Source organism: Chrysochloris asiatica, unplaced genomic scaffold, assembly GCF_000296735.1.
Source record: "Chrysochloris asiatica unplaced genomic scaffold, ChrAsi1.0 scaffold00057, whole genome shotgun sequence".
NCBI lineage: Eukaryota > Metazoa > Chordata > Mammalia > Afrosoricida > Chrysochloridae > Chrysochloris > Chrysochloris asiatica.
The window spans coordinates 4,675,757-4,699,177 of NW_006408575.1; the positions used below are offsets into that span (position 1 = coordinate 4,675,757).

The 23,421-nt window shown below is 46.3% G+C and overlaps 1 protein-coding gene across 1 annotated transcript in view; it reads right to left on the bottom strand.

The window, feature by feature from the left end:
• The window catches only part of ANXA6 (annexin A6), a 59,580-nt gene that overhangs the window by 23,449 nt on the left and 12,710 nt on the right, over nucleotides 1–23,421 (bottom strand). Inside the window, exons 4-19 of the mRNA XM_006863894.1 lie at nucleotides 22,868–22,981; nucleotides 21,910–22,000; nucleotides 20,945–21,024; nucleotides 19,980–20,036; nucleotides 19,016–19,109; nucleotides 17,560–17,655; nucleotides 16,328–16,386; nucleotides 15,017–15,139; nucleotides 13,907–13,965; nucleotides 11,062–11,140; nucleotides 9,091–9,172; nucleotides 7,910–8,004; nucleotides 7,188–7,301; nucleotides 1,512–1,602; nucleotides 630–709; nucleotides 12–65 (exon numbers count right to left, since the gene is read on the bottom strand). Of these exons, the coding sequence (XP_006863956.1) occupies nucleotides 12–65; nucleotides 630–709; nucleotides 1,512–1,602; nucleotides 7,188–7,301; nucleotides 7,910–8,004; nucleotides 9,091–9,172; nucleotides 11,062–11,140; nucleotides 13,907–13,965; nucleotides 15,017–15,139; nucleotides 16,328–16,386; nucleotides 17,560–17,655; nucleotides 19,016–19,109; nucleotides 19,980–20,036; nucleotides 20,945–21,024; nucleotides 21,910–22,000; nucleotides 22,868–22,981 (1,368 nt within the window). The remainder of the gene's footprint in view (nucleotides 1–11; nucleotides 66–629; nucleotides 710–1,511; nucleotides 1,603–7,187; nucleotides 7,302–7,909; nucleotides 8,005–9,090; nucleotides 9,173–11,061; nucleotides 11,141–13,906; nucleotides 13,966–15,016; nucleotides 15,140–16,327; nucleotides 16,387–17,559; nucleotides 17,656–19,015; nucleotides 19,110–19,979; nucleotides 20,037–20,944; nucleotides 21,025–21,909; nucleotides 22,001–22,867; nucleotides 22,982–23,421) is intronic.

Consider the following 23,421-nt stretch of genomic DNA (forward strand, 5'->3'; position numbering starts at 1 on the left):
GAAGGGCTCACCTGGGCATCTTCCCGGGCCTTATCACGGTCTTCTCCACCTTCCTCACGGTTCCCCTAAAGCAGGACCAGGAAGAGAGGTTAGTGCCCAAACACCCACCCTCTCTGCCACTTAGTAGCCCCAGGACCTTGTTCATTACTGCCTCTCTGAGACCCTCTCCTCATCTGTAACACGAGGACAATAAACATGTCCTTATGGAGAGGCCATTGTGAGGAACCAATGAGGAAGTCCACAGGGCACTCAGCCTAATGCCCAACAGTGACTCACAACACTGTAATTAGGACCTGGCATGCAGGTTGTGGGAATTCAAGAGCTGGTAAGGCAAGCGCCAAGGTAACAGAGGAAAAGGTTACCCACATGGTCTTGTACTGTAAACTAGGCACCCCCACCCCCCCAAACCAAGGTGAGAGCTATGAGGTAGGACTGTCTGGAGAAGGTGATACTAATGACAGTCTGAAAAGCAAACAACAGGGCAGGGCGCTTGAATGACACGAGGCTTAGTGATATTCTGAGGAGGACACTTTCTCTTCATCAGGAGAGGGCTGTGCCGGCTGACCCCTCCATTCAGTAATCCTTCCCTTCCTCCCAGGGCTCTGATGGGACAAGCAGAACTCACTCACCGTGGCCAGAGAAATAAGGATCCTCTTGAAGTGACCGGATGTGTCTGAGCTCAGAGCATCTTCCAGGGATTTGTGATAGTCTGAAACAGAGAGAGAGTGTGTGGGCAATCGCTAGATTGAGGGGTGGGGAAAAAGGAAGGATGGTTCTAGATTCTCAGATTTTAGCCAAAGCAGTGTTTTTTTGGGGGGTGGGGGGGCAGTGACGGAATATGCAACTGGTTTTTGAGGGAATCTATAGTCATTCTCTTGCTGACTTTGTAAGAAGACTGATATCCCCACCAACTGCCATCCCCTCTGCTCCTTCCCAAGCTGGGGTCTAATCTTGCCTCTTACCACTTAGCAACCTCCAAAGTAGCTTCCCTGTCATCATTCTCACTTCCACCTGCCCTCCTACATGGCAGATGCTGAAACAAACCAGGACTCAAGCACAGTTCTGACCAGGTCGCCTTCCTGCTCAAAAAATCTATCATTTTGAAGCTGCTTGTAAGAAACAAAGTATTAACATGTTTAACCAACACTCAAGGCCTTTCAAAATGAAAATATGGGGCTACTTGTTCAAAAATCATCATGTTTCAAGACAGAGCCAGTACAGCATGAAACCAAGCTTGGGCTAAGCCTGGCACCCTGGGCAACTGTACAGGTCACAGGCCCAAGAAACTGCCCTGCACTCTCCAGACAGCTGGGATGCTCTTTCTTTCCACACTCAGTCAAGCTCTTCTTTACCTCCTGCTGGAACTCCTCTGCCTGGAGCAGCTTTCCTGACACAAGCTGGGCACACCCAGGGCTTATCAAAGCCTTGTGAATTGAGAGAAGGGAGACACAAGCACTGCTGTGGACAGAGCTGCAGGCCAAGGTTGGTAACAGGGGACTTCCCATACTCACCCTCCTTGTAGGCTTCATTGATGGCCCGGATTTCAGCATTGGTCCGAGTGGCCAGGATTTCAATGAGAGCCTTTTCATCTGTGCCAGCCCCCTAGAATGTCAAGGCAAAAATCTCTCAGTCACAATCCTGACCTCTGTTCTTGTGAGGAAACTCCTGCTCCAAAAACCCACTCAGGAGGCTGAAACGTAAGCCTAAACTTCCTAGGCATTCTCCTCATCTCTGGACATGGCCCTCAGACCAGATAAGTTGGCACAGAGTTCCAGAATATTCCAAGAGAACTACTTTGAGTGCCTACATGTATATATATGGACATATAGGCATGCATCTGTAAAAACTCATATACTCCAGGTGAGATAAAGTTCTTTGCTCCTGTTTCCTGTGAGATAATGTTTAAACAACAACAAAAGTCTTTGGGATGTAAGTATGTTCAGTAAGGATTCCAGCCACACTTAGTAGGTTCAGTGAGGTGACTCTGGAATGGGGGTTGGCCAGAAAAACTCACAACATAATACCTCATGATCACCTCATGATACTGACCAACCTCAGGAGACAGGGGCTAGAGTTTGCATTAGACAATGAGACTCCCAGTAAAAGCTGTGAACACAGAAGGTCCGTGGGCTTCCTGAAGGTTGTCAAAAACCATCAATGCATGTGTAAAGACTGAATGTTCCTTAGAACACAAAAGCTGCATGTTGGGAAACCCCAGGAATCATCTTCTGTGTCTCTTTGTTGGTATAATACAGCTGTAATCATATGTACAGCAATTTTCCGTGAATTCTGTGAGTCATTTCAGCAAATTATTGAACTCAAAGGAGTAATGGGGGCCCTAGGTCAGAAGTTAGGGAGCCCAAGGGGGACTTCCCAAGCTTGTGGCAGCCATTCTGGAAGAGGAGTAGAGGGAAACTCCTGTTTCTGTAGTCAGCAGTTCAGAAGTGGCGGTGTCCCGTGACCTCCTAAACTTGAGACTAGAGTCTGTTTGGTAGCTTGAAGGATGGTATCCTTTTAACTTGTGAACTCTGGCCTAGCTCCAGGTGGCTAGGGTCAGTGAGCGAGAGACAGTTCACATGGGCAGCTGACTGAAATCAGAAATGAGGATTTTCATTTATGTTGACTATTCTTGCACACTCATGTGCCTGACTATAACTATTTATATGTAAATATACAAACAGAACGGAAGGGCAGACAGCACAGGGATAACAGTGATTGTTGCCTGGGGGTGGGGGTGGGGAGTGTAAAGGATCACAGGTAATTTCTGTTTGTTCTGTCTCTATTCTCTCAAGATTTTACAGTTAACATATATGAGAAGGTAGAATTTTTCCAACAAATTTTTGAAGTCCCCTTGTAGTATTGTGCCACAAGAAAAGAGTTTTGTGTTTGAAGGGAAAAACATGCTAAATTTGTTTATATGTAGATATGATGAGTGATACAAGGGCTGATAAAAAGGCCTAATGTCATGATGATTAAGCACTTGGCAATATAAGGAGAAATTCATAAAGCCCTTTTAGCCAAAACCGTATGATTGAATTTAATTCAGTTTTTGCTGAATTAGACTGTTTTTTCTCCCCTGATATGTCTACCTGGGAATCCTGTTTGTTAACTCCATAACAAGCTCCTGTTATCTAGGTATGTGGTTGTTGTTGTTGTTAGGTGTCATCAAGTCAGTACCGATTCATAGCGACCCTATGTACAATAGAAGGAAACACTGCCCAGTCCTGCTCCAATCTCACAATCATTGCTACGTTTGAGTTCTTTGCTGCCGCCTCCCGCCTCGGTGCCAATCCATCTCACTCGGGGCTCTTCCTCTTTTTCTCTGACTCTCCACTATACCAAACATGATTGTCTTTCTCCAGGGACCGGTCCCTCCTGACAATACACCTGAAATATGAGAGATGAAGTCTGTCCATTGTGGCTTCCAAGGAGCATTCTGACTGTACTTGCTCCAACACAGATAGGTTTGTTCTTTTGACAGTCTATGGTACTTTCAATATTCTCCTCCAACACCAAAACTCAAATGCATCAATTCTTCTACAGTCTTCCTTTTATATGGCTCCATTTTCATATGCATACGAGGCTATTAAAAATACCATGGCTTGGGTTAGGCACACCTTAGTCCTCAAACTGACATCTTTGCTCTTCAACACTTTAAAGAGGTCTTGTGCAATCCATCATTTAATTTCTTGACTGCTGCTTCCATGAGTATTGATGGTTGATCTGAGCAAAAAGTCTTTGACAACTTCAATCTTTTCTCCATTTATATGGATATTGTTTATTGGTCCAGTGGTGAGGATTTTTGTCTTCTTTACATTGAGGTGCAACCCATACCAAAGGCTGTGCTCTTTGATCTTCATCAGCAAGTATTTTCAGTCCTCTTCGCTTTCAGCAAGCAAGGTTGTATAATCTGCATATTGCAGGTTGTTACGGAGTCTTTCTTCTGATGCCACATTTTTCTTCATATAATCCAGCTTCTCGGATTATGTGCTCAGCATAAAGACTGAATAAATGATGAAAGAATGCAACCCTGGTGCACACCTTTCCTAATTTTAAACCATTCAGTGTTCCCTTGTTCTGTTTGAATGACTGCCTCTTTATGTATGTACAGGTTCCTCATAAGCACAATTAAGTGTTCCAAAATATTCATTCTCCACAATGTTGTCCATAGCTTGTCATGATTCACAAAGTCAAAAGCCTTTACATAGTCAATAAAGCACAGGTAAACATCTTTCTGGTATTCTCTGCTTCTAGCCAAGATCCATCTGATGTCAGCAATGGTCTCCCTCGTTACACATCCTCGTCTGAATCTGGCTTGAACCTCTGGAGGTTCTCTGTCAATGTACATTTGCAACTGCTTTTGGATTCTTTAGCATAATTTTACTTTTGTATTAATGATATTACCCAATGGTTTCTGCATTCCACTGAGTCACCTCTCTTTGGAACAGGCACAAATACGGGTCTCTTCCAGTCAGTTGGCCAGGTAGCTGCCTTCCAAATTTCTTGGCATAGATGAGGGAGTGCCTCCAGTGCTGCATCAGGTTGTTGAAAGGTATCAATTTGTATTCCATCAATTTCTGGAGGCTTCTTGTTTGCCAATGCCTTCAGTACACCTTGGAATTCTTCCTTCAGTATCATTGGCTCTTGATCATTATGTTACCTCTTGAAATGGTTGAATGTTGACCATTTCTTTTTGGTACAGTGACTCTGTGTATTCTTTCCATCTTCTTTTGATGCTTTCTGCATTATTCAATATTTTGCCCATAGAATCTTTCAATTTCCATCTCAATTAAGTCAGGATGTGAAGAAAATAACACTCAGAGAAAAAGGGAATCTTCACAGAGTTATCGTCTGCATAAAGTGGGTCAACTGAATATTTCTTCATGACAAAGATGTCATTTTCTGAAATTTCTTGAAAGAGTCTTGAAGCTAGCCTTACCTGAACTTTCACTTAAAAAAGTTTTGATTAACAGCTGGGAAATGAAACTCTGCTAACAAGATGAATCTTCACACACTTCTGAGAGATCTGGCTAAACCTGTGTAAACTTCTACCAGTGGTGTTTTATGATCCATCTGAAAGTTATAAGACTATGATTGAGAATCCCTGTGATTAGTTTCTGAAATAAATTACTTAACTCTATATCCAACCATCTAATAGAACCCTGTTCCCCAATCCTAGTCCATCCTATTTGTACCTTCATCCAAATTTAACCAAACAAAGGGCTATAGTATAAAGTTCTTTGTTTCATGAACAATCTGCATGAGAAAACTTTAGTCTTCAGTTCTAAATACTTGTATATACTGGTGTCTTCCTACTTCTGGGTGTAATCAGTTTTCTTCCTCTGAATAAATTCTCTAACATTTTTAGAAACTGAGCTGTTAATTGAAAGGTTGATAATTTGAGCCCACCCAGTAGCTCATGGAAGGAGCTCCAGTAGCGTAGTGGTTACGAATCGGGCTGTGAACCGCAAGGTCAACAGTTCAAAACTACCAGCTCCATGGGAGAAAGCTGAGGCTTTCTGCTCCTGTAAATATTTACAGCCTCAGAAGCCCTGTACTGGGTCACTATGGGTCGGAACCAACTCAACATCACTTCACAACAACAACAACAGTAGCTCATGTGAGAAAGACCTGGCTATTTATAAAGTACTCCCATAAAGATTACAACCTAGAAAACACTATGGGGCAGTTCTATCACCTGGAGTTGCTATGAGTCGAAATTAAGTCAAAGGCTTTGAACAACAACATATGGACTGACACGTTACGTCTCTGGACTGTGGCAGACTGGGGAGTCTGTTACTCTGACGAACAATACAGAGAGGAGGTGGGAGATAGGGGGAGGGAAGAGAAGGACAAGATCTAGTCATTCATTCAAATACGTACAAATATGTGCAATTCACTGTTTAAGATGCTTCAACTACAATTATAAGAAAAAGACAGTCATGTTTTCTGCCCACATAGTTTTATTGAATAGTAGACAACTGCTCCCCAAAATCTGTGACCTGAGACCTGATGGTGGTGGAGGTGTACCGTGGAGTCGGTTCCAACTCACAGTGAGCCTGCATAAGGTTTCTGAGGCTGCAAATCTTTACAGAAGCAGAAAGTCTCATCTTTCTCCTGTGGAGTGGCTGGCAGATTCAAGCTGCTGACCTTGAGGTTAGTAGTCCAATATGTAACCACAACGCTACCAAGGCTACGCATCTTTATATCTATGACCCTGTTTGATCTCCTCATATCTGAAGGGCAGGGCTGACTGTTTTCATTTCAAAGATGAAGACACCCAGGCTTAGAAAGCCTAAGAGAATGGTCTAGCTTTACATAGAGAGTAAACCATAACGGTGGAGCAAGAAGACAGATTCTGATTACTGTTTACTTTCCAGATCCACCTTGCTTTCTCCATTTGCTCTGTGAGATCCCTCTGACCTTTCTGGTTACAGGGCATGTGACGTAATTAGAGAAATTTAGGGACTTCTGCTGTAACTCCTAGGAAGTAGGAGCTTTTAACGCTGGGGTCACCAGCTGGTTGTGGTTGTTGGTAAATGCATTCGAGTTCGTGACAACTCATAGCAATCCCATCTACAACAGAACCAACCACTGCATGGTCCCGCAGCAGCCTCACAATGTACCATCGTTGCTCTGTTTGAGCCCACTGTTGCAGCCACTGTGTCAGTCCATCTTGTTGAGAGTCTCACTCTTCCACTAACCCTCTACTTTACCCCTCATCTGTCACTTGGTCGAACTCTTGTGTGTTGCTGTGATGCTGGAAGCTATGCCTCTGGTATTTTAAACACCAGCAGGGTCACCCATGGTGGACAGGTTTCAGCTGCACTTCCAGACTAAGACAGACTAGGAAGAAGGACCTGGCAATCTACTTCTAAGAAAAATAAATTGGTCAGTGAAAGCCTTATGACCAGCATCAGAACACTGCCAGCTGGTAGAACAGACATAAGCCATCCTGCCACCGTGAGGAGAAAGGCCACACAGAGGGAAGCAGAGCCAAGGCAATGGGAGAGACAAGGGGCCAAGCATTATTTGAATCCCTGAATTTAGATATTTGTAAAACCAGACCTGATAGCCTCTTTAGTGTTTCACTAGTTTGCACTGGATGGGTAAGGGGTTCTATGATGAAGTGTAACCACGCCACGTGGCACCCCAAAAACTGGATCCTATCCCTTAGCCATACCTACCTCCATGGCCTTCTTTAACTGCTTGGCATCGTAGTGGGCAGGTGGCATCATGAGCCCCAGAATCAGTCTTGCCAGGTCTCCAGAGATCTCAGACTTCAGGTCAGCCATTAGGTCCTATAAAGGGCAGAGCGAGGTCCTGCCACCATCAGCACTTGTCTACACGTGACCCAGGAGGGAGAGGAGATAGGGATCGAGGAAACAGGCTCCAAATGAGAAGTGTGGATACAAGGAATGGTGGGAGTCAAAGAGGCGGTAGGGAGCCAACCAGGAGGAAGACCCACTGTTCTTGGAGGCAAGAGCTGGGGAAGGGAAGGGGTGGCACTGAAGGACACCATTTCTATCCTTGGGAAAGATGTCACCAAGGCACAGCGGTCACCCACTCATCGCTGGGGCCTCGAGGCCAGTTCTCAGAGCAGAGGGAACAGTGAGAAGCCCAATGTTGCAATCCAGGTCACGAGGGCCTCAACTCTGTTATATGAAAACAACTCCCACCTTTGCCCATGGTCCCAAGTCTCCCACTGCACCAGGCCAACTCACTGGCAACAAGCAGCTGGAGGAGTAGCGAGAGTGGTTTGCATACTCTCCTAACCCAATGCTGGACACACTGCAGGGTGACCACAAGAGACTCCACGGCCAAGAAGATCTTAGTGCCCAGCTGGACAGAGCTGGCCAAGCTCCATCAAAGGAGGGGTGTGGACACGAGCCCAGGCTGAGGCACTTACCCGACCAAAGTGCGACTTGAAGGTTTGCCGGATCTGCTGTCGCTGGACATTGCTGCGGTGTGTGATGATGTCGATGATGGTGCTCTCGTCGGTTCCTAAACCATGAAAGCCACACATCTCAGAGAAAGGCCCATCGGGCAACTCGCTCCCACCCCTCAAAGGACCCCCATCAGTCCTTATCAAGGGAGAAGCCTGGCTGAACAGTCTGGTGCTCCCAAGTCCCATCAGGAACCTGCCTCCAGCTCCAACCACTACCACCCCCGGGGTCCCTCCCTGCCCTTCCTTGTCATGCAGCTGGTTGAGAAAAGGCAGCCCTCTGAATTTCAGTCCTGCCTCTGGCAATGGCTAGTGCCCCAACTAAGTGCCTCTTCCTCTCTCCAACTTGGTTTCCACATTTTCAACATGAAGAGGCTGGAGTAGTTACTGAGGGGTCCTTCCTACCCTGACAATCTAAGTCTTGTTTGGGACCCTAAAGGCTGGACTGCAGATTCCTCTAAGCACGGCAGGCTGACTCTCGGAGGTAGGTCTCGGGAATATTCATCAACCTCACATAGCCCAGCAGGCTGACGCCTATCACCTTAAGTCCTAGGTGTGCTCGGCAATGGGGACCATGATGCCATGAGACAAATGAGGAAACTGAGGCCCATGAGGAAAATGACTTAGCCTGTGTCCCCAGGAATCACTGTTGGACAAATTGGGGGAGCAATGCAATGGAGGCAAACCCTGACTGTTTTATCCTCAGCTAGCCTTTCTGAGTCAGAGGGGAAGACCACCCTCTCACACAGGAACCACCCACTGAGGGTTCTTTCCACTGGTGACAATGGAGGCCTGGGTGGGCTGATGAGTGCTACACCCACCCAGAGTGGGGCTCTGAGATCAATGGTTCATAAACCTTATTTTATGCATGGGGAAACTGAGACCCAGATGGGTAAAAAGCTGGGCTTATAATCTAGCATGTTACACACCCGGATGTTTCTCCCATGGGGCCAGGAGCATTATGGTCTCCAGGAATGGCTTGTGCTAAGTTCTTACAACCCCTCCTCACTCCCCTCCTCCTTACAGTTAGGGAGTTGGGAGGTTCCTAAGGAGGCTAAAGACTCAGGACAAACGTCTCACCCTATAGACCCTAGTTTGAAGGCCCCCTCTTTCCCCCCCCGCCTTTCCCTTTCACATGCCCTCACCGAGTCCCTTCATGGCCTTCCGCAGTGCCTTGGCATCCGCATCTGGGTTGAAGTCATCAGCCATGCGCACAGTCCCCTTCAGCTGGGAGAAAGCAGAAGGACTCAGCAGGTGTCTGGGGACCCCCAGGGGCTAGGCCAGGAGAGGTACATGCAAGTGAGAGATTTTCCCAGTGAGCCCCAAACCAAGCAGCTTGGAGGAAAGAGGCGGGGGTAAAGGTACAGCAGATAGACTCCTGCCCTGGGGCAGGGCAAGGGGCAGTCATGGGAAGGATAGGCCAGCTTCTGCCGCAGGAGTGAGCTCTGTCCAGCTCCCCTGTGGCTGTGTATATACTAGAGCCTCCCCAGTCCCTTTGAACCCTAACCTGCCCCCAAGGCCCCCCTGCCTCTTAAAGAGTCACTCCCCCTGAAAAGGCAATGGAAATGTTCTGAAGTCCCAGAACAGAGTTTCCCAAATTTTAGACACTCTGGAATGAGCTTAGCAGTGACTTTCATGTTTGCATATACCCTATCATGTTACTTCTTAGTATTTTAACTTCATTCAACTTGCTCTCTCTTTTACTTCAATGCACTAATTTTGAAATGTATTTTAAATGTTGCTAAACAACTCCCTCGGAAACCCTGTACAGGGTCGCTATGGGTCGGACCCGACTCGATGGCACTTAACAACAACAACAACAAACAACTCCCACCCCCAATTTATCCATTAATATGTTCCAAGTACTCTCAACAGTGCCTGATACAGAGCCCCAAAACCTCTCTCTGCCACTGAGTGGGTTCTGACTCATGGAAAACCTATAAAGGGTTTCCGAAGCTGTAAACCTTTATGTGAGCAGACCGCCTCATCTTTCTTCTGAGCAACTGGTGGGTTGGTTTACTGATCCCAGCGCCTAACCCACAGCACCCCCAGGGCTCCTATGACACACAGCAGGCACTCAAAAGCTATTTAAGTGATCTGATCAGTGAAAATAACTGCATCACTCACATGAATAGAAAATCAGTATCATGTGCAGGAATAAAGATGTTATAAAAACAAACCACACATTAAATAGCACTAAAATCAACATGCCTGCCAGAAACTCTGATCTTGAATCTCACTTTCTCTCTCTCTCTCTTTAAGGAAGACCAGAGAGCGCTGCAGACACGTAAGAATGATGGCACCAAATCAATACTCTTTGACATAGTCAGAAGGGTTAATGAAACTGAAAAATGAGTGGACGTTCTCTCTAAGTGAGATTCATATGACACTTCATACCCTGTTGTGTCCCTGAGTTAAACTCATTTCACACACAACCTAAGACCACCTGCAGTGATCGTTCCTGACGCGTAATTTGGGAAACACTGTCACAGAACATCAGAGTTCAAGAACCCTCAGAGGTCATGTCTCTCATCCTCGTTTTAAAGAGGAGACACGGAGGCCCAGAGAGAGGTAGGGAGATTTGTAAAGTATGCACTAATAATACTAGGTATTAGTAATAGGGAATCCAAGGTCCCCAGCACTTTTGGCTGGACCAAGTGCTACCAGTTCCTGGAATGGTTTGACCCAAGTACTTCTGTGAAACCTTTCATTCCCACCGGTTGTGGACTCATGGTCTGATGATGCTCAGGAGACCTGTGAGCCCTCCAGTGTACCCGGAGGGGCCTGCTGTTTTCACTTTCATGCCTCTTGAAAACCAACTTCAGACCCAGATCCAGCATGGGATAGACCCCTCCATGGAACCAGGAAGGTCTCCCCTTCAGCAAGCCTGGTTAGTGGGTAACAGGCCAGAACACGCCCCAGCGTGTTAGAAGTTAATGCGGAAATTGGATGCCCCACAGAGCTCCCGCCCCCACAGTCATCACGCCAGGGGAGAAAAGGAAGCTTCAGATGTGAGAATCAATGTCTCAGGTTGGCCACCAGGGGGCAGCTGGGTGCAAGCAGAAGAGTGGAAGCTTGTGGTCAAGAGGTCAAGCAGGCGGTGGGGAGGGTCTGACCTCTACTCGGGACACTGCACTAAGCTCCCACATCTGATAGGCCACCTGCGCTGCCTCCGGGAAGAACTGGCCAGCAGCACTGGAATGGACGGGTTAGGGAAAGGACAAGTAGGGACATCATGATGGGCAACAGTCCCATCTAGCATGTCCCCAACACACAACTTCAACCCCTAGAAAAAAAAGTTATCATCAACTTGATTCCAACTGAGAGAAATCCTAAAGGGCCGAGGAGAGATGCCCCACAGGGTTTTCAAGACTGTTAATCTTCATGGAAGCAGACTGTCTCATCTTTCTTCTATGAAGCAGCTGGTGGGTTCGAACTGCTAACCTTATGGTTAACAGTCTAGTGTTTTTCCAACTGTACCACCAGAGCTCCAACAAGCCATGTTATTATTGCTAAGCACTGTCAAATCAGTTCCAACTCATGTTGTTGTTAAGTGTTGTCGAGTTGGTTCCAACCCATAGCGACCCCGTATAGGGTTTCCGAGGAGTGACTGGTGAGCTTGAACCACTGACCTTGCAGTTCAAACTGCTTTGCAGTCTGGTGCATTAACCCACAGTGCCACACAGTTCCGACTCATAGTGACCTTTTGTAGGGTTTCCGAGGATTGGCTAGTAGGTTTGAACCATCAACCCTGTGGTTAGCAGTCCAGTGCTTATCCTACAGCATCACACCAAGATCCAACCACCCAGAGACCCACCCAAATATACAGTCATGCCACAGAGAATTGAACAATTATCTGAACCAAGACATGCATATCCAGACAGATAAGAAAAACAAATGCAAACACCCCCATTAAAATAGATGAAAATTCTCCCAGCACTGGCATTCATGAATCCTGGCATACAAAATGAATATGTTTTCCAACACACAAAGACAGGAGATGTAAATACTTCTGAAAATGAAAGGGGTGAGAGGCAAGAGAACTGGGATTCAGAGAAGAGTGGGGCAACTTGAGGGTCGTCAGCAGGTGGTGGGAAAGGAAAGAGTACAGTTACACACACACACACACACACACAGAGCCACTTAGAGGACCCCACTAAGATCAAAGGCTACAGCCCTCAACATGGATTGCAGCCTTAATGTAAAGAAAATGAAAATCCTCACAACTAGACCAATAAATAATATCATAAAAGATAGGGAACAGACTGAGGTTGTCAAAGACTTCTTTGCCTGGATCCACAATCAACACTCATGGAAGCAGCAGTCACGACATCAAATGACGTATTGCAGTAAGCAAATCTGCTGCACAAGACGTCCTTAAAGTATTGAAGAAAAACAGATATCAGTTTGAGGACTAAGGGACCATGGCGTTTTCAATAGCTTCCTGTGCATGTGAAAGTTGGACAATGAATAAGAAAGACTGGAGAAGAACTAAAGCTTTTGAATGACGGTGTTGGAGAAGAAGACTTAAAGTGACATGGACTGTCAGAAGAACAAACAAATTTGTCTTGAAAGAAGTATGCCAGAACCGTCCTTAGAAGTGAGGATGATGACATTTCATCTCTTATGTTTTAGACATGTTGTCAGGAAGGACCAGTCCCTGGAGAAGGACATCATGCTGGGTGAAGTCAGTGAAAAACAGGAAGACCCCCAAGAAGACAGTGGAAGTGCAATGGGATGAGGACAGTGCAGGACTGAGCAGAGATTTGTTCTGTTATGCATGGGTTCACTATACGTCAACTGATTGACGGCACCTAACGATAACAACTTGAAGTAAATCTATCTTTATGGTTTTCCTAGTAGGTCTAATCCATTCATTCCAAGCCCTCCCACGAACCTTCTATCCTCCCAGTTCCTTTCCCAGCCCCAGGGCCTAAACAGAACAGGATTTCTCTAATCCCTCAACCTCTCCTTTACTCTTTACAATTTGAGTTATTTCTGCCCAAATCTTCCCACTTACAAAGGCCACTAAGCAGGCTATGGCCACATCAGCTTCACCTTTCCTTCTCCAGAGTGCCTAATAGGTAAGGGGCTCAGTAAATGCTGACTGCTCAGCTCCTATGAGACTTAACAAAGGCTAACTGAAAATTGCCACATTCCTGACTTAACTCATCCCCTGATTATGGAATCAGAGCACCCATAATTCTCTTCCTAGTTGGTCAAATCATGCAATTCAATCTTCAGCAGCTCTGGCTTCCCATATCCCATAGCAGAGGTCTCTATTCAGGGAGAAGGCTCCAGGCTCTGCCCACCTGTCCATCTCATCTCTCTCCAGCACTCTATTCAAGTGCAACCTCAGTCACATCAATGAAACCAGGTGGTTCCTTCTCATCTCTAGGCCTTTATATGGGCCAATTCCACCATCCAGAACATTCGTCCCTAGATGCTCTCTTCACCTGGCTCCTCCTCATCGTTCTCTTTTTTTCCAAAGAGCCTTTCCCACCTGGGCCAGGTGCGCTCCCCTCTCACAGCACTACCCTTCCTTCTAGACTGCAGCCGTTAGGGGATGCTTCCCCAAGCCTGCACACAGAAGGTACTTCATACACATATGCAGAATAAAGGAGTAAGCAGAGCAGAGATTTAAATGTCTCCCATGTAACAGGATAAAACTGAGATAGAATGATGATACAGATGGGTCTGGATTCTCAAATTCTGGTTTCAGGCCCACGACCCTAGGCAGACTTTCCAAGTTCACAAGAGCAGACATCTCCATGTAGAAGAGACCACACTCATGTTCAGACACACAGACATTCAGACACATGAATCACAGCATCACTCAGTGCTCTTGTGCCAGTTGACTCCCAAGTTCATACAATCCATACATTTGGATCAGAACCAGAAGAGGCCTAATGCGTCCCTCCCCTGCCCCTTTCTTAGGCCTAGGACTAAGATTTCACTTACTCATCATCACCCCCACACAGCTTCATCAGAGCTTTCTTATACTCTCCGGAGGTGTCATTCTGAGGAGATAAAGGGGGAATGGTTACATTTCACCCAGCCTTGGGCTTGACTCACATGGGGAGAGAAGGTTCTATAGAGTCCAAACTAGCAGAGCACCGACCATTTATACATAGTGGCCCTGACTCTCCTCCAGTCTGGAAGTACTGTGGTCACCAGACATTGGTGGGTTAGTAAACATCCAACAATGGCTTGAGGTGGGCAAGGGAGGTGTGTGTGCTGATTCGCAGCATTTGCCAATTTTTGTGGTGTAAATACTTGCAACCATGACAATTCCATGTTATCAAGGTGGTTGCACTGAACACGGCATTGAGAAGGGGTGGCCATTGCCCTTCCCTCCCTCAGCCAGTGGGAGCTGACCACAACACTCCATTACCACCACAGGAACTGTAGCCTGGCTCCCAAGTGAAGTATTCCAGGAAGATAGGGATCCACAAGCAGAATCATTGTAAACAAATGTATACCTGATAGATATGGCAAATCCTAACTCTTTCTGAAGCTTCCTGATACCCTTCAGAATCTTCTGAAGTAAACTCATTCAAGTTTTTTCTAAACTTATTGTTCCATAGGACATTTCTACATGTAATATCTGTCATGTTCCTCTTTGGAAACATACTATGGGAACAGAGCTTGACCCTCTTTTGCTATTACCCTCATAAAGCTTTGAAAAGTGGGGTTTGTGGGGAAGGCAGCTCTACATCTGTCAGTTGGCCAAGCCAGAAGGGCTAGAAGTCCCAGAGTTGTCATTGTTAACTGCTCAGCCCAGGGTTGAGGGTTCCCAAATGAACTGTCTCTGGTGTTCCTCAATGTTACCTCTTCTTGCCAAACAATCATTGTCCTCAGGACGGGCCCGCTTCCTAATTCAGCTTCTATGTTCCTCACAGTCCAGCCCCTGCCTTTCTAGTTAGCACCCCCTGATGCTTGTATCTCTACTACGTTTCCAGGATGTGCCAACAGGTAGGGGCTCCTGGAATTCCTAAGAGACTCCAGCTTTCTAGGACTGTGTTCTGTCTTGGGAGACAGCTCTCAGTCCCCCTCTTGACCCCTACTCACCTTGATCATGCTGTAGAGGGACTTCTCATACTTGGTCCGGAATATCTCCCGGATGTCCAGCATGTCCAGCTCACTACGGGTGACCATGATGCGGATCAGGGTGTTGTCTCGGGTTCCCAGGCCCTGGAAGAGAAGTGGGTTTAGGAAAAAGAGAAGTGGGAAGGAGGTGAGAGTGCTGAAAGCCCTAAGCTTTGGTGGAAATACTAGGTTTGTAGTAAAGATTTAAATTCAGAAGAAAAGCAAATGGTGGTGGGATAACTGGGACGCAGATAGTGGTAACAGGTGCACAGCACGAAGCACGTCACCAATGCCTCTGAAAAATGGGACAAGATAAGAAGACATTGCCATCCCCTCACAAGCTCCTTCAACCTGCCAACTTGTTTTCATTCCCTTCTTCCCCCTCATGCATCATTTCTCTCCTTGGTTTGCTTCATCATTTATTCTACATTTGCATCCCTAAAGCAATATATTGTTTAGGTTTGCACAGTTTGGAGCTTTGTAAACATACTGCTATCTATTTTTTCATGAAGGACACTGGGCTGTTTTTAGCTTTTTCCTAATGCAAACAATTCTGCTAGGAGCATTCTAGGCTAACAACTCTCTAGGGAAGAACTGCCTAACCTCATCACAGCATTCTGATGGACCAAGAATGGGCTACAGTCTACTTTGCCCCATTGGAAGGGCCAAACAGGACCAGGAACAACTGAGTTCCAGGGCCTCTAGGCTCTGGCAGCAAGTGACTACTTTCGCTTTCCCCAGCGTGCCACTGAAGTTCTGATCAGTGTGTGTATGCTTGTGTGCCACATGTTTACAATGCTGGGATGCACTGTTCTTGTACACACATACAGAGTTGAATTAAGAGGTCATAGGAAGTACACCGTCAGTCTTACTCATTCCAAAGGGGTCGTACCTACCTATGCTATATAGATGGGGGCTGCAAAATGTTGGCTGGAAAAATGGAATGAAAAGATTATGAATTTTTAATCAACAACTTTTTAGAGCTTCTTGTATAGGCTTTCTGGTTAACTAGGATTTTTTTAACGGTGTGAGCTGAAACCCAGTTGGCTGGATGGATCAGATGCAAGCTCTCATTGCACCCTCTGACCTATCACAGGTGTGTGAGCAGGAAGGCGCGGGACCAGGCAGCATCCCAGCCTCTAGAACACATGTGGGATTGCTAGTTAGTTCTGTGGCCAGTCTCTGAAGGGCTCTTGGTGGACCCCAAGGACTGGCCAAAGAGTCCCAACAGTCCTGCAACAGTGAGCAGAGAACCCCTTCTCCAACCTCATTCCCATCAACCTCGCTACTCACCTTCATGGCCTTGAAAAGTCTTTCAGCAAAATATTCCGGGGTGCTTCGAATACATTTCACTGAAAAACAGGGAGAGATAGGGAGAGTTATTCAAGCCACCTCAGAAAGGAGGTGGGGTAACCTAACACCTTTATTGTTTCTGTTTATTGGGGTCACCTAGTTCAAACACAGGAAGAACTCTGGATCCTTATAGGTCACAGTCCCAGAGCACCCCAGAACTGCACCACCTTTATCAAAAGACCAAAGGATAAAGAAATCAGGAAACGGACCTACTATAGAATCTGGGTACCATACCTCAAAGACTCACTTCATCTTTCCAGAGTCTTTTAGGTTTTAACGAGAACTCAGCCAGATTGTGGATGGGTAGAAGGTGGAGGTAGGAAAGTGTTTTTCAGATTCTGCTACATCTAGAAAGTGACCATAGCTCAATCCTTTGGAGCCTACTGACAGAGTGGGCCAGAACCCAACTAATGAAATTATGGACAGCTCAGGGCATGAAGATGAGGCCTGGATGTAACTCTGCTTTAACTTACTGATATCTGGCCACACAGCCTGACTCCTGGAATGTCAGACTTACAGGGGTCTCTGGATCAGAGTGTCCATCCTCTTCCTCCACACCCATTTAACAGATGGGAAACTGAGACCCCAAGAGAATAAGTGACTTGCACCAAGTTAACAGCAGATTTGAGCAAGCACTAAGGGAAAGCTGTGTTGCATTGAAGCCAAGTATACTGTCAATGGAATGAAAAAGCCCTTGGGTTTTCATCTTGGCTTCACTATTGTCTGGTTGGCTCCTGGCATCCTTCATGCTCAGAGTACCTCCTCAGTGTCCTGGGATTCAGCATCCTCTTTTATGAAATGGATGAAGACAGGGATCCCTGCTAGGTTTTTAGCAGGTTTAATAACATAATGGGGGAAGGCGCTCAGCACAGTGCCTGGCACACAGGAGATGTCTGGCAAAGTCTATCACAACCTGAATTCAATGCTCTTTTCCCTGCCTCTGACCACACTAGGGAAAGCAGTGGGAAGATATCTATATTTGAGGTCCAGCTCCCTACCCTTCCCAGCCTCAGCCATCCTGACCAAGTTATAACGCTAGAATTCATTGCCCATCTGGTTTTTCCCTTCCTGTCTTCATACCATACAACTCCCCTTTTCATTCTTAGCCTCTGGTCCTAGGCAAATCTCCCAGCAACCCCCAGAGTCCCTGGAAATGCAGCCCCAGGACATACCCACAGCCAGCATTAGTTTCTCAAAGTCCCCGGACAGCTCCGCTCGGATGCTGGCTTCAATTGGCTTCCCTGTGGTCTTCAGATACTCGTCAAACACTGAGGGAGACAGGGATGTGGAAACAGTGAGTGGAAAGAGGGTTTGAAAAAGGAGAGGGTACAGTAGCCAGGAGCTGACTGCCTAACATTTAGTTAATGCTGGTATGTGTGGAGGGGTGGTCCATGCTCATCACCAGCCACTACGCAGCACCCCGAGGAGACTGGTGGGGGCACCACTCTCCAACATGAAGACAGGACTGGGGTATACAAGGGAGGGCTGAGCATACTGTTAAGAAGTAGAACTAGGACTTGGGAAGGGCTACAGAAACCATTGCCTAATAAAATCAGGACTAGACTGTGTGATTCAACTACATGATGTTCTAAAAGCCGATAAAACTAGACAGACAGTGAAAAGATCAATGCACGTTAGGGGTTCATGGGGAATAGGGAGATACAAATTGATGGAGCACAGGGCATTTTTAGGACAGTGATGACATTCTGCAAGATATAGGACACATGACATTATGTAAGTGTCAAAAGCCTACAACACTATGCAACAGAAAGAGTGAACCCTAATATAAACTATGGACTTTAGTTAATACAATGTATCCATAATCATTCATCAAGTGTAACAAATGTACCACATGTAAGATGTTAATAATACAAGAATTATACATCTAAGGTATAGCGCTTGATCTCTTCATGTGCAGCAGAAAGAAGAGTTATAAGAATTGAAGAGGTTTGGAATCAATTAGTCCAACGAATTAGTGGAACATGTGAACATCATCTCCATGACTGAGACCAAAAGATCAAAAGATCTAGACTGTGCCTGGAATTACAGTAGAGGGTCCCACATAGAGTGAGAGAAATTTGGAACAAGACTCAGAATTATTTATTTTTTTTTAAAAAGACCAGGTTAACTGGTCAGAAAGAACCTGGAGGAACCCGAGACTATTATGGCCTTTCAGGTCTGGAGAGGAAGTGAGCCTCATGGCCCAATTTTCAGCTGAGGAGTAGTAGATATACAGACGGGTCACCAACACTAGTGAGGTATGCTCACCATGGAACAGTCAATCAGTCAAAATCAAAAGGGCAACATTTCTTCATGACAAAGTTGAGAAGGCATGGGAAGGGGGTGGAATGCAAAGAGAGAGAGGAAGTGGGATACCGTGTTACAAGGAGGAGAGGGCAATCACTGAAATGAAACCAAGTGCACGATTTGTTATATGTAAAACTGATGATCTTGTCTGTAAACCTTCACACAATTCACAATAAAAAGTTAAAAAAAAAAAGGAATTAAGGCTAGTATTTGGGTTGAGGATGAAGAAGTTATCATGCACCCATGAAGGAATAGAAAAGTTAAAAGAGAGATGCAGTCTTGACACAATCTATGGGAGGGTAGGTCTTCTGTGGAGCTTACCCAACCGAAGATGCTGTTTGCTACGATTTCCCAGAATGTAAATAAACTGGGCCTCATCTGTTCCCCATTTTAGTTCCCCTGCTTCGAACAGGTCCTGAAAAGGAAGAGATGTGACTTAATTGAAAGAGGAAATTTCAAAAGAGACAGGACCTCCTGGCCAAACCAGCAACTGCTAGCCTCAGGAGTTGGCATGCACCAGTATGCCTTTCTCCCATTCTGGGGAAACTTCTATTCAACCTTCAAAGTCCGGATCAAATGTCTCCCTTTTTCTTGAAGCCCTTCTTGAGTTTTTCCCTCATGCCCTCTTCTAAATCCTCATAGATTTCTGCTTTCTTTAGAGCTGTGAACCCACTATATAGTGTCCTCGTGGCATTGTGAGTTGAGCATTGAGCTGCATACATTGTAATTCTTTAAATATGTGTCTCCCCACTATTGTGTGAGCTCCTTAAAGACAGAGATTTAAAGCCTTGGATACCCCATATGGGGTTGCTACGATTGGAACCAACTTGACAGCACTTAACAACAGCAACAACATATCTGCCCAGGTACACATGATAGGTACTCAAAACACCTGGAATAAAACATCAGAAATAGATAGTTTATCAACAGAAATGCTGCTTGTGTGGTTAATCAATACCCGGCTTTCCTAAAACTGTCTAACTTTGTTCATTAGCATGATCCCACACTGCTGAGCAGAGTGCCTGGCACATGGTAGGGGCTTGATAAACATTTGCTAACTGAATGAATGAGCAAATTATGAAAGCTCCAGAGTATATAATTTACCAACTATATATACCTTTGAAAGATAACTTAAACCCTGTCTTCAAAAAAGCACTAGGTATCAGTTACTTCTGGTACATGATACAAAGTGCTTCACCTCCAGCCTTTCCCAGGGCCCCAACCTCTCCCATCCTGCTCCAGGCTTCCATGCTGTGCTGGATGACTTCGAGTGGTGCACACTAACCTGGACATCCTGTTGGACTAAGTCCTCACTTACAACGTCATCATCTTCCCTGGTGCCCTGGGCAGAGAAATGGGAAACATGCTTCAAATACCAGAGCCAGGGGCAGGTCTGAGGTGGTAACAGGGGGTTGGGAAAGCCCTCGTGGCCTGGGAACAATGATATACAGATGCTATTGGAACACAGCATCAGCACCTATTTTGGCCTCTTGCTGGCTTCTCCCTTCATCCTTGGGGCTGATATCAAACAGGGCAACCCTGGGTAAGAATAACTACATTCTTCCAGGTACCCTCATCCTAGGGGACATGCTCCTAGACCACTGCAGTCATGCAGCAAGCAGGCTTACTGTTGCCAGAACTTTCCATTATTTGAATGCATTCAGATTTTTGAGTAAAATATCCCTATTTTTAAACATCAGCAACTAACTCAGTGGTGTTTTATTTTTTAAACCTTGTGTAGAAAAACAAAACAAATCCAACTTGGCAGTTTGAACTCAGCCATAGGCATCAGCAGGCAGCCTCTTTATAGTCATGCCTGGGGAAGGAAGGGAAGAGGCAGCAGGGCTTGGATATAGAAGCTTCAATTTGAGCAGCTTCCTAAACACTAAGTGTCTGCTGTATCCTCAGGTGGGGGCCATGGACTCAAGCCCAGAGAGGAGGGAGGTGACAGGAGAGGACATTCCTGGACACAAGAGAGCAGGTATGTGTGTCTGGGTGTCAGGGGAAATGCAGGTCACCTAAACACACCTAGGTGCTTGTGCAAATAAGGAGAAACAGACAGAGCCTGGACTCTCCGGACACCCAGGAGAGCCACACAGAAACAATCACAAACCTCCAGGGTAAAATGTGAAAAGGACAACTGAGTAGCACCTACGTGCCCTTTACAAGCCACCCTATCATGGGGAACCTCTAATCTGTGTCCTAATCATGGGCTTCAGGGAGGGACTCAAAGCCCCGAGGTGAACCCACCTGCAGCAGGACCACAAGCATCTTTTGGAAGTGGCCAGAGGTGTCGCCAAGGATGTCGGCTTCCAGATCCCGCTCGTAGGCTGCAGGGAAGGAACATAAGCTCTGGCCTATCCCCCAGAGGCCCAGATCCAGGGTAACGAATCCTGATGTTCCCCAAAAATGACAAGGTATAGGACCCAAGACCCAGTCTACACCACCTCCGTGACAAGACCCATAGTATCTTTTCCATTTTTTGGTAGTAACCAATGATATGAAGAAATGGAATCACTCCACCTAGCTCTATTCCCACCTATATCACCCTCCTCTGGGTACCATCAGTTTTCACTACACAGCAGATACAGCCTTCTGACTGCTCTCTCTGCTTCTACTCTCACTCCGTCTCCACTCCACAGCAACACGGTGACAGTCTGAAAGCCCATGTCTGATTCTCATACTTCCCTATGCCCCATTGGACTTGGAATAAAACATGTGTCTTTTAGCCTTGGCCTACAGGGCTCCATTTCCTCTAGCCTTACACTGGCTACCAGGCTCATTCCAGCCTCAGGGCTCTGTTGCCTCTACCTGGATGGAATTCCTCCCAACTCCTTACACAGCTGACTTCTTCCTCTTTTCTCCTGGCACAGATTTTCACTGACCACTTGTCCAAAGCAGATCCTCTCTTAGTAAAGTCTATTTCTCATTCACTTATTTGCTTGCTTCATAAAGCTTACCACAGTGTGTCATCACCTTGTCTCTCTGTTTATCCTATAAGCTCTAGGAGTCAAGCACTGGTTTTACCCACCACCATATTCCTAGCACAGAGTCCAGCTCAGAGTAATGTTTATTGGATGGATGGAGAGAAGACTGGAGAGAGGCAGGAGGGAGGGATGAGAGACAATGAGAAGGAAACATGAATGGGTAGCCTAAGGCTTCACACTTTGCAATCACTCTCATTTCATATCGGAAGCACCTCTTGCCCAACTCACCATCTTTGTATGCTTCCGTCAGTTGGTGGACCTGCTCATTGGTCCGGGAAGCCAAGATCTCAATGAGGCACTTCTCATCAGTACCAATGCCCTGGGAGCAGAGGGGAGCAAATGTGAGTCAAGAGCTGTTCTGAGAAGAAAAGCCATCGATCAGCTCTAGTCCTGCCTCTGCCACTAGCTTGCTTTCTGATCTCACATTGTTTTTTTTAAAAGAACCTTCATCTTTCTGTGTCTGTTTTCTTACCTGTAAAACGAAGATGGTATTAGTTTCTCTGACAAACTCACAAGAACACTGTGACAAACTAATCACTAACACTGCCAAGTGTATCAGTTTATGAAATCAATTCTTGCTTAACAGCTCATCTGAGGCAAAGGTTATAGCACTTTGCAAACTGCATAGTGCTCAGTGCATTTAAGATTTTTTTCCTCTCCCTGCTTCCTAGGGGGCAACCTTAGGCTGACTCAGTGACACCCACAACCTCTTCTAACATTTTTCTCCCAGATCGTCCCCCAGTCCTATTGACCAAATCCTTTCCAGGCTTTTGGGTTCCACATAATCCTCTCATCTTCTAATAAACCCTCTCCAACCACCCCACCCCCGGACCCACCCTCCAGACACTTTTTAGTATGTCCTTGCCTTGGGCCATGTCGATACTATTTGTCTCCAGGTCCCTATATACTGCTTCCTCAGGACTGTAATTTCCTGATGTGGGGCTGGCTGTGGGCCTAGAGGTCAGCCTCACATTAACCCTTGTCCTACATCTGCCCATCTGGAGTAGACTGTGGCAACCCTTTGGGATAGGGTTTAGGCAAGCTGCCTGTGAAGTGGGGCCCATCTGCTGGGTGAGTGTAGGGCTCACTGCTTAGCACAGAGCCAGGAGTCTTCCCATTGACTACCCATCCCCAATACACACAAACACACACCACAAAAATAAAACAAAAAACACATGCTTCTTACTGAGATGGCGTCTTTAATTTCTTTGGCATCACAGTAGGCAAGTGGCCTCATCAGGCCCACAATCAGCCGTTCAAACTTCCCCGTCAGCTCATATTTCAAGTCAGCGATGAGGTCCTGGGGCAGAGGGAGGGGACCACAGTGACAGTTTGAGAGGCGACTCTGCTCTGGGCTAAGTCATCTCAGGTAATAGTCATTCTCAGAGGTGGTCTGATGATCAACACTACAGAGGCATCAGTAATGTGTCTGAAGTCACCCAGCTACGAATGGCTGTATGGCTTCAAGTCCACATCACTGTGCCTCTTCCCACCAATGCGTGCTTGTTGACTTGTGCCCGGCTGTCCCCTGCTAGCTGTGGGTCCATGGGGCTGAGACCTCACTGGTCTTGTTCAGGAGGTCACTGATGCTCAGGAGACCTATCTGTGGCCAACTGAGGCCAGGCTGAGAGAACACAGACAGCAGGAGGGAAGTTCTGAGGGTGGAATTGTCAACACAGGGACAGAGCCGGCGCCAAGAGACAAGGAAAAAAAATGGAATGAGCATCCAGTTGAGTGAAA